This window comes from Chaetodon auriga, chromosome 9 (assembly GCF_051107435.1).
Source record: "Chaetodon auriga isolate fChaAug3 chromosome 9, fChaAug3.hap1, whole genome shotgun sequence".
Lineage (NCBI taxonomy): Eukaryota > Metazoa > Chordata > Actinopteri > Chaetodontiformes > Chaetodontidae > Chaetodon > Chaetodon auriga.
This window is the reverse complement of record NC_135082.1, coordinates 18,381,975-18,394,529: the sequence shown is the minus strand read 5'-3', so window position 1 is coordinate 18,394,529 and position 12,555 is coordinate 18,381,975. Positions and strand designations below refer to the sequence as shown.

The window sequence follows — 12,555 nt, the reverse complement described above, 5'->3', positions numbered from 1 at the left end:
CCCACACACACACTCGCATCCTTACAGGAGACAGAGCCCGCTGACATGGCCGTAAAAAGCACCATGAGACGATGGTTTATCTTCAAAACATTCTGCTTTATTACAGAAAATCTTCGGGTTTTGAATATACTAGTTTCAAAGAGGTACATTCAGCTTGGAGGTTTGGAGAGTTGAGGCTGGAGGTGGCGAGGTGTCCCTGCTGCCCCACACAGGGCAGCTGAGGGGCCTGAAGAAGCCCACCTCCACCCCCTCACACAGGGACAGCGTCCACACCCACGGGGACTCTCGTGATTCTTTTCTCTCTCTTTTTTTTTTTTTTCCTTTTTTGACATTTTTATTTTCTTACAAAAGTGGCTGGAAAAAGGTTGCATTAAAAATACAATCCATTCTTTTATACTCTTCATTTAGACAGGCAAAAGATTAGATTCCAAGATATTTTTAAGCTCTGAAAATAGCATCTCTGATGTCAGTTAAAGGTTCTTCATTTGTTAACAAAGCAGGCAGCCCCTCTCTGTGTCCGCTTCACACCCCGTACCTCCGGCACAGTGCAGTCTGGAGGCGACATGTCACAGAGTAAAGAACAGCCTCCTCTTCAGAGAAACAGACCCCCGCGGGAGAAAATGTCGCTGAAAGGCATGTACATTTCCCCCACTTGTTAAGAACAAATTTTTAATCTCAATTTGGAGTTATGGCTGCAGGAGGCGTTCTGCAGATGCACTGAATCAGACGTGTGAGGTTACAGTCAGTGAGGTGAGACACAAGGCCAGTACCTGAACGTACTGCGCTGGAGTTACTGTTTCAGCCGGGATCAGTGAAGGAGTGAACTCTAAAATCACTATACTGACAGATTCTGTAACACAAAACAGTAATTATGACAAAACTTGAGTGACTGCTTCTCAACAGTTTAAACTGAGCGTTAAAATAATCTGAGAACAGCAGCGGCTCTGGTTCAGAGCTGATTTAGGGATGTTGTGGGTGAACTGGGGGGGGGGCTGCCTGTCTTTGCATGTATGACAAAGACTATCAAATAGGATTGGCACAGGCTCACATCAGGGCTGGAGTAACACATGAACTCAACTGGCACAAAGCTGACCACTCTCCACAATAAAAAACGAAAAAACAAAACAGATTGATGTAATAAAAGTTTAACATTTGCGAATAAAAGTACACTTAATAAATATGCCAAACAGACAATACATGTTGGTGTGTGGGGAGAAAGAAATAAACAAAAAATATATTGAAAAAACGGTATCTAAAAGTGTTTGAAATCGTGGCGTTTACATGGAATGTATGAAGCGACACGTAAGAAGTTAAAGGACAGAACAAAAGGCCGAAAGCTCCATCGTCCCAAAACTAGGAGGACGGAGACGGAGCGCCAGGCCTCACAGTGGCTTTAACTACGTCCACTCTGCAGGTCTGGAGTTGATTTTCTTTATACTCCAACATCAGCCTGCCGCAGACACATAATGCAAACTAGATAATGAGTAATGAACATAAATACCTCATTTAGGCTTTAGTGCATGTGCGCATTTACAGTATGTGTGCAACGTGTGTGGTTATTGTGCGTGTATTGTTCTATTTGATAAGCGCGTGTGCATTCATGTGCCTCAGTGACCACCGACGCAACGGAGAAACCAGTTTCCTTAATAGTGCAGGAAATGTCCAACCGAACTACATCAACAAGGCTCAAGTAATCCTGGTTTTCATGACACACAGGCGTTTCTGGCTTTCCTCATCCAGCACAGCTGCACGCACTTATGTAACACACACACACACTCACACTGACTTGTCACTTTCAGGTCACACTCGTGTGGACAGAATCTGATCGCGTTACGTTCAGCTTTTTGGCCTTGAGCAGATCATACATCTCTAAGCTATATACAGTACAGCACATATATTAATTTTCTCATCGTAAAAGGACTCTTAAATTATCTCTGAGTGTTTGAAGGATTTAGGTCACGCTCTGAGCAATGTTCCATTGCCAGAATATGCCTGACATCTCTAATCTATTTCAATCTCGCGAACATTCACACACTTTTTTTTTTTTGGACTGAGTGGTGATGCGGCCTCCATCGACCCCTCTTAGCATACAATAGAGACCCCCCCGCTGGAGACAAATAATCTAATGATCGTCGATAAACCCGTCGCTTGCTGCTCTGAGCAGAACTGAAATCAGCTTCAGTAACTTTTCATCCTGAATAATTTGGACCTGTGGATGAGTGTATTTCCTGAAACGTACGCTAACCATTTAAAGAATAACTGTTGAAAAGCGCAATAACTGTAAAGCAGATATAACCTTTAACCGCTGAGAATGGGATCGTATGTCTTAATAAAAAGGCTGCGGAGTACAGTGACTGAACATCAGTGGAGTGAAGCGTTCGTTTGAGCCTTCTGTCATGCAGGTGAACCATTCTTGGAGTGGATATTAGAACTGCTTGTTAAAACACAACAGTTGGGTAGAGCTACTGACAAGGCAGCCGTGTATGCATTCATTTGTAAGCTAGTATTTAAAAAAAGAAAAAGAAAAAGAAGAAGTAAAAGAAAGGAAACTCATGCCTGTCATCTGAGTAGATATCTTAAAGAAATGGTGCAGGGCACTGCTCTGCAGGCATGCGTGGGGGGTTAGGAGCTGTCAGGATTGGGCAGAGAAGGACGGAGCAGAGTCAAAAGACTGCTAAACCCCTTTTTATCCCTTCCTCCCCAGTCACCACATCTCTCGTCTTCTTCTTTTTTTTTTTCCTTCCTCCTCTTTTTCAGATCAGGCGTGATGGCGGGCAGCTCTGACCCGACTGGTACGGGACCCTTAAAGTGGCAGAAGCTACCGTCGTCGTGAGTCCTTGCTGCCTTTCACTCGCGCTCCTTCAGGTGTCTGTAGGATAGTGGTGTGACAGCTGCGATCTGGAAGAGCAAAAGCAGACAATTCTGCTTCAGTTATCTCATTATGAGCCGGTGCCAACAAGAGGAAGAGGGTGAGACAACTTGAAATCATCAAAAATCAGAGAAGTGGTGATTGGCCACGTCCCAGGATATTAAAAGGACAGCTTCCCCGCCACCAGAGACAAACAGAAATTAGTGACGGAAGCACTCCAAATTTCACCGCAGGCTAATGATCTGTTGAAGCGCAGCAGGGACACTGAACGGATACACAAAGTTAGTCTCGCTGCAGTTTACCTGGATGTTTGTAGCAGGCCGTCCTCTGACAGCTATTGGGAGAATAGAGATGCAGGTTAAACAGTGAAAGGTGTTGTTGAAAAGCCTGGAGCTACGGTTAAGCAACAGATATCGCTGACCCCGGTCAACAGTGATGGGAAGGTGTGACATTCAGACCTACCTACAGGGGGTGGGCAAAAAAAAAAAAAAAGTAACAAAAAAACAACAAAACACTGAAACATTTAACACAATACCAAGTGTCAGACAAGGTGCAGAAATGCCCTTTGACCTCTGAACACCTCCAGTCTGCTCGATATTGCCGACAAACCTTTGCAACGACATCTAAGTTAACACATAAAAACAGGTTTAAGCCCAATTTTACACAATCTTCTACGTAATTTCCTTTATTGCTGTTTTTTTTTTTTTTTGATAAAAATCAATAAATTAGACATTATCAATGAATAAATCATATCAAATATAATATGAATAACTACAGACAAAACATTTAATAAACCATTAAATTATGAACTAATGAATATAAACGCATTGTACTATAAAATGTTTCTGCTTCTTTTGGGGATCATTTTTACATCTTTCCAACAGTTTTAATTTAAAAATAATGTCTTTTGTCATTTGTTTTTCAAATAATTGGCCCTGAGACATTTGTCTTGATCATTTTAACAAAAAAATGCAGGAAAATAAAAATCACCTGATTCTGTTACTGAGCAAAGAAGCAGGCTGGTCACACTTCATAATAATGAGCTGAGCTTTAAATTCAATTACATTTCATGGAATTTATATTTCATAATTTGTCTTCATTTATTCATAGAATTATTCATTCCATAATGTCTTGTTTCTTTATGTAACATTAAGCACCTTTTTCCATTTTACCGACTGCAGTTTTTAAAATATTTTATCATGTGATGTTTCCATCCATTTTGCCGTCACCCCCTGTATGTGATGCATTCAGTCTGACGTTACATCATGCAGTGAGGGAAGCTCAGCACTCACAAATGCATCAAATTATTTGCCAAGAAAGTAAGCAGACGACGACCACCAGTACAGGTTTGGACGTGCAACACAGGACGAAACGACCATGGCCACACCACCAGGTTACCAATGGCACATGAATGTCAGGCAGTTACAATCACAGACCAGCACTAGATTCACACGAAAACCACAGCAAACTGGCACCAACACCTTAACACACTCGCACATTCCAGGTCCGAAAATGAGACGAACGTTGGAAATCAGGTTTTGTAAAAGCACATGCAGATGGTGATATGAGCTGGGCTTCCAAAGGGAGGCTGAAAGGAGCATGTGACTACACAACAGAACAATTAAGATGTGCAACATCAGGCCTATGGATGCATGCGCCTGTTAAACAAGTGCACCATTTGACCATTTTAACTAAAATGTTGACACTTGAGTCTGTCAAGGAGATGCGCATCTCTTCAGCCAGCCAATATCAGCTTCCACAACACGTAAGAACACACTGGGTCCTGCTGAAAGTGGCCTGTACGCCATTATGCCTTTAATTCTCTTGTTAACACTCAGAGTTAGGGGCCACAGCTGCTGGAGAGGTTGGCTGGGGGAGCGAAGTCTTTGATTGGCTTAAATGGCCTGAAGGTGGGCTGGTACCTGTTTAAATGACAGTATTGGACTCATCTGAAAAGGTTCTCATGAGCAGGGGCCTGGCTGAAGACCGGGGAGACTGGAGGCCCCCCGCGCTCGACTGAGCCGGCTTCTTCTAGAAGGGTGAGGCAAGAGACACCAATGACATCACTACGCTGACAAACACACACACACATACACACACACTTGGCCTCTCTCTCCATCTTGTGCTCTCCCTTGCACACAGACATACACACACGTACAGGGAACAAACATATACATAGACAGTGACTTCAAAACTGGACAGGTGGACAATGAAAATCAGTCCAGGTGCCTTTTTCGACACCTCTTCCTTTCAATAATGATCCTCTGAAACCTAGACTCTGTGTTAATTGGTCCAGATTAATACAGGGCTACTATCCTTGCACATTTCTCAAAAGCATGTACGATACAACGCACGCACACACACGCACAAACAAAATGCAGTGACCCGCAGGGTTTGTGGTGAGGATCCAGGATGAGGTTGTTGACTTGAGCCTCATGCGGGTGCTTTGACGGGCTGCATTCACCTGACTTGGCATGCGGAGGCAGCAGGCATTGGAGCAGCACAGGCAGCTGGGAGGAAGACACTGACTGATACAACTGGACAGACAAGAATGGAAGACTGACTGCACGTTTTCAGCACGGACACCCGGTCCTACTCCACACTGCTGGCAGAGCTGGGCACACACTGGCCCACTGAGCAACATTCCTCCCAAATTTAATGAACATATATCGAAAGAAAAGCACTCAAGTCAAGGTTTAAAGATGGGGCCCTCCAAGGATAGCACTCCTGGTGTAATAAAAATTTTCTGGCCTGATCTGCGCAACCGAGTGGGGACTGTAAAAAGCCACAGAACGCCACCCCGAGTTACTTTAGAGGGTAAGGAAGGGGTCTAACAGTGGGAGAGGAAGGACACAACAGGCAGGAAACAAGCAAGACTGGCAGACACAGAAACTCTGCAGGAAGAGACTGAAGTGGAAGAGCTGACAGAAAGAAAAAGAGACCTCAGTCACTCCACGAGAAGCTGTGAGTGCTAGTGGTCTGCGAGAGCATGAAGATAGTAGATGTCCCCGAGGAAGGAAGGCGATGTTTCATCTTGAGGGAGGCGGGTCCAGAGAGGAGGAGAAGAAGAAAGAAGAGGGTGAGACAGAGCAGGAAGAATGTGTTAAAGTGCAAAAGCCAGAGGCACAAGTTAAGAAAACAAAGTTGGTTAAAGGGGTGTTTGAAGATAAAATGCCTACAAGATAGTTACACTTTATCACCTGTGGTCATTTTAAGTCCTGCACCGACCAGTGAAAATACTTATTTTGTACGTTTTTGATCGATTCTGCCACTTTGCCAGCTGACAGATACACACTCAGACTGACTTTTTAAAAAACAAACTGTAACGGGTCCATTTTGTACGAAACTGCTGTACGACGCCCCTAAAATTCATGCAAAAACAGTTTCATTGCTTTTCCTAAATAAAACAAGAGTAGACACACCCAAAAGCACAGCGCACGCCGCCAATCATTCCCAGATGCTTGGAAAACACATTAGTCTCAAAGGGAGCTAATGGCAGTGTAATGTCTGGGAAAGGAAATGGAAAACTGTCCCTCCGAAAGGGAATCGTACCAACAACTTACAAGTTTTTAAGTTCTAATCCTGTGTTGATAGTTACATTATCTTTTGGTAGGTGCAAAATATGGTGTATGTAAATGTACCATTTGTTTATTTTCCATGACACATCTTGAACTCCTGAATGTGATTTAGCTAACTCCACCTACAACAACACGAAAACAACACTTTGCTCCTGTTTCATGGTAGCTAGCACGCCAGAGGTGTGTGTTTGGATGTCAGCTGAAAAAAAAAAAAAAAAAAAAAAGGTTTATATTTCCAAAAATGTAATGTGTTGAGGTCTAATATATTAATTTCTGACTCCTTATCGAAAAGCACAGGTGAGGGAGTCGTCGGTGGAGGCCCACGATCCAGTGAAGCAATGCTCCAAATGTACCAAGCCACGCCCACTCCAGAGAGATCCAATCATATGTGAAGGATATCATCTAAATGCCTCTCATAACTACAACTTGAGAAACAAGATGGTTAAATTGTCACAGCAAACACATTTCAAGTCTGAGAATCGTGAATCCGGGAAGAGAAGAGAGAGACAGAGAGACAGTGAAGTAGACTGCAAATGTGTGTGTGTGTGTGTTTCAGCTCTACCTGTCGAGCGTGAGGCCCGCGGGGTTTGCGGAACACCACAAGCAGAATCTCTGGCAGTAGGCTGAGCAGGATGAGCAGGATGATGACCAGCCAGGCTGACACCGAGCTCAGCATGTTGGCAAACACAAAGTACAAACGTTGCTGCCTCAGGAAAGGCCTGCAGGAGAGGGAACACTTTGGTTTACGCCGACCGGAGGAGCAACAGGGGTCGAACAGAAATGAAAATAACAGGTTGGCTACTGTATGGGGCTGTTTTCTAACCATATTATTCCTCCCCAGAAGAAGCTGAAAAACACGTAGAAAGCCAGGGAGCCCCAGATTACAAAGTGGTTGATCCATGTCCAGTGCCGTGTGTCCAGAGCGAGCTAGAGTGGCAGAGAAAAGTCAGTGAACGTGCGTCAAACATCCAAACATGTTCTGCATGACAACATATCTGCACACAACTCTCCTGTGAAACGGCTGCTCTGCCTGATACACCCTTTCATGAGATAAGCAAACAGCAGGGGATTCGTTTACCTTTAGTGTGACAGTGAAGACGAGGACAGTGAACACAATTGTTCCGTACGACCAGTTCCCAAAAACCTGCATTTAAATCAAAAAACAAATGAGCAAACGTACTGAGAAGACAATTTTGAATCAATACATTTAATATCGCACCCGCTTAGAAGGTGAATTAAATCAAACCTGGCCATTATCCTGCAGTGCTGGGTTACTGAACAAATATCGAACACCGAAGAAGAAGAGCAAGCCATGGAAGACTCCGAGCAAAGTCCAGTAGAGGAACGGTCCCCACCGTAACATGGCGTTCTTAGCGATCTCTCTACAGGAAGTCACAAAAGAGAAAGATGACCTTTATTTTGTGATTGTGAAAGTACTTGGGGACATTTGATTTCCACTTAATTACTTCTTAAAGACAAAAATAAAGATGTGCCTTTCAACAGCTCAAAATAACAAACCTAGATCTACAACATAAAGATGAAAATCTAAATTTACTCGTCTACATCTCTTTTGATTTGTGGCGCCGATAAGGGAAGGTTCCCAGGTTTACCTGTAGAGGGTAGCGTTGTCCAGCAGAACCTCCATGCAGATGTGCTGTTCCAAGAGGCTGTAAGCCAGGATGGGCATAGAGGTGAAGCAGATGTTGTACATCGTCAGATAGGCCGCGTCATACAGGGGCTGGGGAGGACGGGAGCAGGAGGGGGGAGTGAAGGGTGAGGGGTTGGTCAGGAAGAGGACAAGGAGGAGGGTCGGGGCAACCGGGGGTTAATATCACGGAGAGGACTAAGCTCACACACACACACACACCATCATTCTTGTACATCAAGTATGTCATATAAGCAAGCTTATATACGTATTTCATGCACTTAAGCAAGATTTATGTCAGGGGCCATTTTTTTTATGACACAAACAGAAATACTGAAACATAATCAGTTATCTTAAAAAGGATGATATCTGTAAGTATGACTGAATTCACTGACTAATGATATTTCTATGTCAGGAGCAGTTTTCATACGAACACAGCACCATAAAACATAAAACATCCGAAATCTATACAGATTTCATAAAACCGATTTTTTTGAACTCATCAACGTGCTCTAAACTGCACTCAGGTCATCAAATTCATACCTGCTTTTCTACACTGTTAAGTCACTACGTTGGTAGCAGTGTGACAACACACACGTGAACATGTCACTATGACAACATAATATCCACATACGATGCACCATGGTGACAGAACACGACACTGCATCTGAAACATATCAGTCAGAGCTCAAGCATCCCGGGGAAGGAGACGGAGGGGCAATCTGAGGGAAAGAGTCTGGCATTCAGGAGGACGAGGAGGAGTGGATTCAAGGGACACTTTCCCCTTTCATGTTCAGAACAGCTTTGAACCTCAAAGGGCCTCGGGACATACTCACTTGCTGGGAATAGCCACAGAAGAACTGGTACAAAAACTGAGGTAAGATGAAGCAAAGGTTCTGCAGGCAAACAGAAAGAGAACAGGCTCACAGTGATGCACCGAAACATCAAAGAGCATCAAACGCATGCGGAAGTTCTCGTGTGCTTATAAACGTCGGTACGAAGACATTAACCTGAGTTCAACCTGTTTAACTTGTGAAGAGGACTGATTCTGTCAAATCCGTCTCTTCACCGCATAATCCTCAAATCTTGTTAGTGTGTGGGTTTATTTAGAGGCTTTGCTGAAACCCAGAGCAAGTTCTTAGCCTGGAGAATGATATGAAGGCAATGTGAGAAAAGCACCTTGTAAAAGAAATACTGCACCAGGTGTGCAATGCGAACGTAGTAGAGATGCCCGTGAGCCAACAGAAGTTTCTTCAGGTGCTTGAGTTTGGGGATGGCGTAATCGCTGTTCCTCACTGCCTGCCTGCCCTCTTTACCCTTAATACCTGAAACACAGAGAACAAAGACCACACACGGCAAAAGGTTACCCTTCCCTCTGTTTGGGGCAGAGATAAGAGATCTGTAAGCCAGCTGCAGCGTGAGATGTCTTACCAATGCCGACATGAGCTTCCAAAATCATGCTGACATCATTGGCACCATCTCCAATGGAAAGAGTGATGGGGCTGCCTTTAGAGTTCTTCACCATTTTAACTATCTGAAGATGGAGGAAAACAGGGGGAGCAACAATTACAAATACATGAATTATTTTTCTTCTTGATGAATAAACCTTTTCCATGTTTTAGCTGACTGTTCAGACCTGTGCCTTCTGGAGAGGAGCCATGCGGCAGCAGAGCACGGACGTGCAGTTTTGACAGATCTGCAGGAACAGGGTCTTGTAGCGACTCGAGTTGGATTCAGAGGAGGAGTTGAGCACCATCGACAGAGTGGCTCCATCTATGATAAAGCCATAGTCCTGACCAGCCGAGGACCAGCTCCTACAACACAGAACAGGGAAATGAGTTTAATCAACACTGAGGTTTGGTTGCGTATCACATAACAACCTCAGTGCAGATCACGTATGTCAGGGTACCGACCTGGTGACGCCTGCTTTAACCGGTGGAGCATCCTGCACAGCTTTCTTGTGGTACTCTAGCAACAGCTCGTGCAGTCGTTCCTCACGCCTCTTCCCTTCATCCTCCAGAGTACGCACCGTCAGCTCCAACAGCTCTGTGTTCCTCTGGAACAGTCTACAAGCATAACAGGTGGACTTTGCCGTCTCCATCTTGTCCCCCGTTAGGACCCAAACCTTAATGCCTGCCCCCTGCAGAGCCTCCATGGTCTCAGCTGCCTCCTCTTGAAGCCTGGGGCAAAGAAAAGAGACAAGTGAAAGATTATTACACCAAATCTAAGATATTTATACTATCACTAGAAAGAAAACTCGACAGCTGAGCAAAACCGTGGACATCAGTGTCAAGTTGAACTGCATTACAGCAAAGTTGGATCACTTTATGACCCAAAATTTGAACACGCTGAGCTGCTGTTTTCTAGTGAAGTGGCTCGTAAATGAGGAGGAGACAACTGTCAGAGCGGCCTGTGGCAAAATCAATACTAATTATAGAACATTAGGAGTTGCCTGTTAGTAAGTTTTCAGATCTTGTGGAGTTCACCATGTCAGCCACAAGATGGCAGTATGAGTTTACATTACAAAGTTCTGGCTGCCACCACTATTTTAGGTGGAGTTACATTAGTCATGCTGAACAAAACACAACCAGGAATCTGGTGACATGTGGTGCGGGAAAAGGAAAAGCTTCTCCTGTGAAACAGCAGCTGAAGTGTTGAGGTTACATAAACAGCAGCTCCACATAACAAAGGCAGAAGGAATTCATTAGAGCGATAGAACAATGAGAAACAGTGAAGCTCCGATGCATCTTAAAGACCCCACCCCATGAAAATCAACCTGTAGTGTGCTAACCAACATTCACATTCAGAGCTACATGATGCCATTACAAGACATTCAAAAACTGAAAACATGTGCAGGTTCATCGGGGAGCGTTACGTTGTGTGAGCACCCACCGATCTTCTACAGCAGTGGCTCCTATGAGACTCATGCCGGTCTCCACTTGGTTGTAAACAGTCATGAGCTTCTCTTCTCTGTCCTGCAGAGCCAGTCTTGCTTCCCTCAGTCCGGCATCTGCCTGGGCGTACTCCTCTGCACTGAGTATTTTGTAGGCCACACACAGCGTCCGGTAGCCCTCCTGGAACACGCACAGCACCCAATGTCACAACAAGAACGCACAAAAGCCTCGACACCATTGAAATCTTAAATAAAAACCAGTCTGGTGTTAAAGCATAAACATAACAGTGACGACTGGATTTGAAGAGGCAATTTGTTTATGTCACCCACCGTCGCATTACGCTCCACATGCATGCGTATCCTTTCGACCTCCTCCTGTCTGACGCGTGGGAAGATGGACGAGTCTGCTCCCTTACAGAAGAGCAGTGTATCACCTGGACACACAAACAAACACACAGAGTGGTGAGTGCTGAAGGCCAACGCGAACTCACGCTCTATGCAACAAACCCGACAGTAACGGTTAAACTCACCTGATTTGGATCTGACAATCACACTCATTCGCCTTCTCACGGGGTCAAAGTTCAACACGTGAAGCAGTTCGTACCTTTGGGAAGGGGAAAATGGAAATAAAATAAAGCTGCTGCACCAAAGTAAACAACATGAGTTAAGAGCTTCAAACTTTGCGTATTTACTGACTTACATTTCAACGTCATTGTTCCTGTTGAGGATCTTCATGGTTTTACTTTCGAGGCCCAGAAATGTGAAGCCATACCTGCAGATGGAGACAAATCGTCACAAATGAGCCCTTCATGTCCTCGCGTGCTGTAGGAACGAACGCTGTCGTGAAATAAACCATCTAAGATTTTGAAAATGCAGCGCGACAAACGCCAGCTCAACTCCCTGAGCCATCGTGACGGCCCACCTCTTACCTCATGGCACCCTTGACCAGAGCGACCTCATCAGGTGAGGAGGCTATAAAGCCCCTCTGCTCCTGCGGAGGGTGGACCACCTCTCCGTCCACCCCTAAGCCATCCACCTGGTCTATCAGTCCGTCCCCTTGGCCTCGACCCTGCTCTGCAGACTCCTTCACCTGGACCGTGTGGCACAGACACAGGGCGCGCAGAAACAGCTCCTCCCTCTCCTAACAACATGAACACGGCGTAACACGGTAAGAATAACACACAGCAACTTGTGTTTCAATAAAACGAATGTACACACTGTTTTTACTGACCAACTATCAGTTAGCGATAAATTAACTAACAGCCCCTCTTGAAGCCATATACAGTAGCTGGAGCTTAGATAAAGGCCTGGATTTACAACCATTTGTGTGTAATGACTTCTTACTTACATACGAGCTCAAGTGCAACGGTCTGTCAAGTGTTATCAGGTGCTCATGTCAAGAGCACACAGCCAATCTGCTCCCCCTCCATGTTGAGTGCTTATGTTGACATGTCAAGGAGACCATATGTGGGTGACCTATGAAGGGTCTTTCTGAGCAGCGAGCTCTGTAACAACCATATGCTGCCGCTCGTGTGAACTTAACAACATATGGAGGGACACCGCAGCACCC

The 12,555-nt window shown here is 44.8% G+C and overlaps 1 protein-coding gene across 4 annotated transcripts in view; it reads right to left on the bottom strand.

The window, feature by feature from the left end:
* Positions 1-305: 305 nt before the first annotated feature.
* Positions 306-12,555, bottom strand: part of atp11c (ATPase phospholipid transporting 11C (ATP11C blood group)) — a 38,403-nt gene continuing 26,153 nt past the window's right edge. For 2 of the 4 annotated variants that reach the window (XM_076738476.1, XM_076738475.1), the window contains exons 14-31: positions 11,915-12,126; positions 11,686-11,757; positions 11,516-11,589; positions 11,316-11,419; positions 10,985-11,166; positions 10,006-10,272; positions 9,729-9,906; positions 9,524-9,626; positions 9,272-9,417; positions 8,929-8,988; positions 8,058-8,185; positions 7,694-7,829; positions 7,526-7,591; positions 7,271-7,374; positions 7,010-7,166; positions 5,812-5,902; positions 3,172-3,203; positions 306-2,898 (exon numbers count right to left, since the gene is read on the bottom strand). In XM_076738476.1, the coding sequence (XP_076594591.1) occupies positions 5,813-5,902; positions 7,010-7,166; positions 7,271-7,374; positions 7,526-7,591; positions 7,694-7,829; positions 8,058-8,185; positions 8,929-8,988; positions 9,272-9,417; positions 9,524-9,626; positions 9,729-9,906; positions 10,006-10,272; positions 10,985-11,166; positions 11,316-11,419; positions 11,516-11,589; positions 11,686-11,757; positions 11,915-12,126 (2,079 nt within the window). In that variant the 3' untranslated portion in view covers positions 306-2,898; positions 3,172-3,203; position 5,812. Of the gene's footprint in view, positions 2,899-3,171; positions 3,204-4,791; positions 4,901-5,811; positions 5,903-7,009; positions 7,167-7,270; positions 7,375-7,525; positions 7,592-7,693; positions 7,830-8,057; positions 8,186-8,928; positions 8,989-9,271; positions 9,418-9,523; positions 9,627-9,728; positions 9,907-10,005; positions 10,273-10,984; positions 11,167-11,315; positions 11,420-11,515; positions 11,590-11,685; positions 11,758-11,914; positions 12,127-12,555 lie in introns of all 4 variants that reach the window. The other 2 variants (XM_076738474.1, XM_076738477.1) reach the window with 2 other exon arrangements.